Raw genomic sequence first — 6,000 nt, forward strand, 5'->3', positions numbered from 1 at the left:
TCTGTTTCGTTTGTGTTTCTTTCTCAGATATTGACCACAGGATGGCCCAGTCAGCAGATGAAATGTCATTGCAGGTGGTATCAGCTGTCAGTAATTCAGCCTTGCTTCAGCCAGGCTTCTCTCTCCTGAATTTTCATGGGGATGTTTTCTTTTTTGGACAGAAAGGATGGCCAAAGAGATCCTGTCCCACTGGTGTTTTCCTCCTTGATATAAAACAGAATGAGCTCAAACTGAAACCTGCCTTCTTCTCTAAAGATTCCTGCTACCTCCCCCCTCTGCGCTATCCTGCTCTTTGCACACTCAGAGGCAATGCAGAGCCTGATGAGTACCAGTATATCATTCACGGTGGGAAAACACCTAACAATGACCTTTCTGATAAGCTTTATGTTATGAGTCTGGTAAGCAAAAATAGCAAGAAAACCACATTCCAATGCATTGAGAAAGACCTGGGTGGAGATGTCCCTGAAGCTAGATATGGCCATACAATTAATGTAGTTCATAGCCGGGGAAAAAGCATAAGCGTTATATTTGGAGGGAGATCATATACTCCTCTGGCACAAAGAACCACTGAAAAATGGAACAGTGTAGTTGACTGTTTGCCATCTGTGTTTCTCATTGATTTTGAGTTTGGATGCTGTACATCATACATACTTCCAGAGCTTCAAGACGGATTTGCTTTCCACGTTTCACTTGCCAGAAATGATACAGTCTACATTTTGGGAGGCCATTCACTTCAAAATAACACGAGGTTGCCTAGCTTGTACAAGCTAAAAGTTGATCTCCCACTGGGCAGCCCAGCTGTGACCTGCACCATCTTGCCGGGAGGGATATCTGTGTCAAGTGCTATAGTGACTCAAACCAGTGATGATGAATTTGTCCTTGTTGGCGGGTACCAGTCTGACAACCAGAAACGGTTGGTGTGTAACACCATAGTTCTGGAAGATAATAAGATAGAGATTGTTAAAAGGGCCAACCCAGACTGGACACCAGATATTAAACATTGCAGGATGTGGTTTGGCTGTGATATGGGCAAAGGGTCTGTATTGCTGGGCATTCCAGGGGCCAACAAACAGTTCATCTCAGATGCAAACTACTTCTACATTTTGAGATGCAAAGGAGCAGAAAAGGACAAGGAGGAAGAACTGACAGCACAAATTTGCAGTCAGACGTCAAGTGAAGACCCGGGAGACTCCACTCCATTTGAAGATTCAGAAGAGTTTTGTTTTAGTGCTGAGGCCAATAGCTTTGATGTTGATGATACTGACACTTACAATGAAGATGATGAAGAAGATGAATCAGAAACAGGCTACTGGATCACCTGCTCTGCCAGTTGCAATATTGACATCAACACCTGGGTCCCTTTCTATTCAACAGAACTCAACAAGCCCGCAATGATCCTGTGTTCCAGCAGGGCTGGCCACTGGGTCCACGCACAATGTATGGATCTCTCAGAGAGCATGCTCCTACATCTCTCAGAGTCAAATGTCAAGTACTTCTGCAATGAGCATGTTGACCTTAATAAAGGGCTACAAACTCCCAAAAAAGTGGTGCACCTGAAAAAGCAACCTATGAAACCATTGCGCAGAAAGTCAATGATGAAGTTAACAACACCCATGAAAAAGTCGTTTCTTCGGAGATTGTTTGAATAGATTTATGCTGCTGATTTTTATTCACCTGGGAAGAGGTGAATTCACATTCAAAGACAGCTAGTAATGGTTGAAGCAAAATGGGATACTGAAGCTCAAACAGATATTTCTAGTCAATTGATTTCAATAAGTCAATATTTCAGTTACATTTCAAAGTTCATGAATTTATTTTGTCTCTTATGTGCAGTTTTGTAACATCCAGATAGGAACCCCATCACAGGGGGCATTGTGCAGACACATAGCCAGATACTGGTAACTTTGTGCTATATTTTATGCCATAACTTACTCCTCAGTTATCCCCAGAGAGATTAATGGAACTGCCAGTAGTATAAGACATTATCCCATGTACTCAGTGGTGTTAGCATGTGTCCATAAAGAGCAGGATATTACCCTTTTTAATTTTTTAACTTAGTGAGTAGTTCTATAAATATTTGGCTTAATTTATAACTGTATTACTCCAATTTTATGTTGGTATAATGAAATAAAATTAGACTAATTACTCTGTTTTTAAACTGAAGTGGTGGCTAAAGTCCCTTGTGTCAGAAATAATGAACTATTCAGACGCTGAAGGTCAGTTTTCTTCATGGACTTCCATTATAGAAAGTTTACATACAGAGCATTTAATTCTGGATAATTAATTTTTGATTTTGAGAGGTACTGAATGATTGCATGTCAGTTTTGGCTACAGTTGTGGAGTATCATAGCAAAAATCAAATTGTTTTTTTAAACCACTGTGCTCAACAACTTGTTTGTATATTTAAAAATCTAGTAAGCTAATAAAGTTTATGATAAAAATTACTGCTTTTTTTTCACATATAGGGTAAATAAAACACTATAAATCCCAAATTCTACGAAAGGACAGCATGTGTGCTTGGGAGGTCCATCTGAAGTCTGATAAGGGGTCTAGCTTCACAGCCACCCCATGCTGTGAGCTCCCACTGACTTCAGAAGTTGTTCCTTCTGAAGAACAGGACTTCTATCATTTACTCCAGGTCCTCCACTATGCATTTCTTTCTCTGCTCTCCCAGGGTGACTGTGTAGAGTGTGAAAGCTTAGAAGTGAAAGCTGTAGCTCGGAGTGACTCGTTGAGACAGTGGAGCATTTTGAGAGTGGAAACAAATGCAACTGGCTGCTCAAAGGACAAGGAGAATATTGGATTCAGGTTGAAAAGGACATTGTCAAGGTTGAATAGCCCAAGAGCTTACTGGCTTTTTCGTGGATTCTTTTATTGACTATTTGTAAAGCCTCATAATTCTTGACTTTATTTTTTTATTTTTATTACCATTCCAAACATATTTTTAAAAAATCAGCTCAACATTTGTGAGCAGTGATAATAGCTCAGTACTGACAGTCCAGGTCTCATGGCAGACCCCTGAATAAAAAAGAAAACCAGGAGCAGCTGTCAGCCATTTGATCACTGTGTGCAGACCCTGAGCAGCCACTCTTTTATACTGTATGTGTAGCATGTGTAGCAGAGTATTCCTGTCAACACAGACAGGTATGCACAGTACTCCTCTTAAAACCTTCACAACTAAGTCAACAGCAGGTAAAGGGCAACCATACAAATTTTCTATTTCCAACCTTTTCATGTGCTGAGGGAGGTTATATTTTAAGCAGAGCTTATAAATGGGAAGTATCTCACCTTGACTCCCCTCTCACCAGCTTGATATTGCTATAAATTCATAGAGTTCAATGCCAACTTCCTGTTTCCTTTGTCATGCTACTTTACTTAAGCTCAGAGTATATAGTGCTATATGTTTTTCAAAGGAATAAATTAATATAATGCCCATATAAAGTCCCTTCAAACTGATGAAATTCAGTAGTTAATGTCTTTTGTAGGTTAATTGTAAGTCTTATTCAGCTGAATTGTCATTAAAATATACATTTATCACACACTTTTCATACACTTCATTTACATTAACCAAAAAAAAACCAAACCACCACACACACAAAAATTAAAGCCACATCATCACAATACTAACAAAGGGAGACAATATGCTCTCACAAAAAAGCTCCAGTCCCTGCCCCTTCACCATTTAACAAAAACAAGACTGCCCACAATTACTGAACTCTCTGGCAATGCCCAATCATGTTTTTGCCTGTTACTTCTCCCAGTTACTATCATTATATCAAATTCCTCAGAGCCCACATCGCATGACAAATTTGTCTGATAGTACAGACAAATAAAATGGTGGAAATGTTTTCCAAAGGGAAAGCTTGATACTGGCCTAGCAAAAGTGACATTCAACCTAAGATAAAGCCTGATGGCTGAGGCACTGGTGGTGTGGTTACCATATGTTGTTGCAGTATCTCTTGAGTTCCCAGAACTGACTCCTGAAGCTGCAGGGACTCCCTGAGCTCCTATGAGCCGAGAGCAGGTATACTCTGTATGCAGTAAGCACAAGAACATGTTGCAGCCCCTTTCAATTCTTATCTGAGTTGTGTGGGGGACTACGGTGGGTCTGTGGATTCCCTGATGGAGGGCATGGGAACAGAAATTAGCCTTGAAGATATGAAGGCCTACCCGTGAGAAAGATGGGAGTAAAGGAGTATCCAGAGATGTTAAGGATGTACCCATGAGAGAGAAGGGAGTAGAAGAGTAACAATGATGATAGCAAAAATAGCCAATGACATGTTACTGCTATAACTTGTAACCAATAGTGAAGAGACACATGAATTGGTAAAACTGTATAAAAATGCACTTGTGGCAATAAATGGCATCTACTACTTTCATCTTGAAAGAACTTGGTCCATGTCGTTTGTCCGTCTCAACCGCAACATCTGGTGACCCAGACATGATCCTGCCTGAAGAGGATCTCGCATGACAAGGTGACAGCGTGAAGCTGTGAACAGACAAAGAAGAGCTGTGGAGACGGAGCCCGGTACAGCTGATAGAACAGCCGAGGAGAGTTGCCGAAGATCCGGATCGTTGAAAAGACACCACGCCAAGAGTAGGTGAGCTACCGGGAACAGGGGGGTGGAACTTATCTAAAGAAGAGAGTATTGTATTATCTGCATGGAAGTTGCTTCTGAAGAAGCAGGGTATTAGCCCTCTGGAATTGACTTTACAAAGGACTATGTTACTATGGGGCAAAGCACTACTGAAAGATCCAAAGAAACAACTGAACTGTTAACAACATGGCACTTGTTGCTAGAGACTTTGAGAGGATTAAAAGAGCAACGGGAACATGCAGAGACAGCGGAGGGGGGTGGCTTCTCTGGGCTAGATTTGAAAAAAAAAAAAAAAAAAAAAGGCACTGTTCCAAACCCCGACCCCCCCGTTACTAATGATTCTCCAGCACCGTTCAAGTCCACGTTATCTGATGACTCGGATGAGGATGAGGGTCTGCAGCATTTTTTTTTTTTTTTGTGAAAAGTTAACAGGAAAAAGAGTATGTGTACATGTTGCACCGAGATCAGATAAAAACTATGAAAGACTCAAGCAAAATTAGACCTATACAATGTAACAGCTATAGAACATTTAGGACGGAACGATGGGGATTTGTTGACAGTGGCAGGTATCCCACAACTCTTGGAAGAGACACTAATTGACACACCACAACTACAGGCACGATAAGTTTCTGAGATCCTGAGGCAGTCAACAGACCTCGCATATCAAGCTATGATAAAGGTGTCTGAAACCAACAAAGCAGCCAAATCATTTGCAACTATTAATCAGGGTCCCAGTGAGAATTACATGCAATTTATTGACCATCTTCAAGAGGCCATCAATGAGCAGGTTGAAAACTTAGAAGCTAAGGAAGCACTGGTGTTGAACTTAGCAGTAGAGAATTCTAATGTTTGCTATCAACATGTTATCTGCGAGTTTTACAGTACATTTTATGTGTTTCTGTGTATTGCCTCTCTGAAAATCAAGCACCTTGTCAGGAATGTGAGTTAATTGTTTTACTGGTTGTTGTTAGAATTGTTTCTTTGTGGTATAAGTGCGCCATAAAACTTTCTCCCCACTTTTCCCAGTCGTGCTGCAAGCAGCCCTGTGTCTTCCGCCCCACATCCTCCCTCTTGTCATGGTTTTTACTTACCAGATAAGGTCAGAAACGACTGTTTTCAGTCGTGTTCCTAAGAAATCGGTATTGGGAGGTGTTTTAAAACATAGGAAAGCACTTGGAAATATGAGGAAAGAAGATCTTGTGAAATATTATGGTCAATGATGGCTGCTGTTTAAGTTAGCTGAATGGGAAAAGTGGCTGGAGGATAGAACCTTGAAGCATAATGCTTTGTTCCAATTAATGTTGCTTTTAGGTGAGAAGAGCAGGACAAAATAAATCTCTACAAGAGATCATTAGATCATTACAGACAGTTTTACAGCTGGAACGGTTTGAACTTCAACAAG

At 40.7% G+C, this 6,000-nt stretch overlaps 1 protein-coding gene across 1 annotated transcript; it reads left to right on the plus strand.

Moving 5' to 3' along the window:
- Positions 1-41: 41 nt before the first annotated feature.
- Positions 42-1,649, plus strand: RAG2 (recombination activating 2; the record flags this gene model as incomplete). Its single annotated transcript, XM_082058584.1, has 1 exon — positions 42-1,649. One exon carries the CDS (start codon positions 42-44, stop codon positions 1,647-1,649), a length of 1,608 nt encoding a protein of 535 aa, XP_081914710.1.
- Between the last annotated feature and the right edge of the window lie 4,351 nt (positions 1,650-6,000).

The sequence above is a fragment of the Streptopelia decaocto genome (genome assembly GCF_964273445.1).
Source record: "Streptopelia decaocto genome assembly, chromosome: 7".
NCBI classification, from domain to species: domain Eukaryota; kingdom Metazoa; phylum Chordata; class Aves; order Columbiformes; family Columbidae; genus Streptopelia; species Streptopelia decaocto.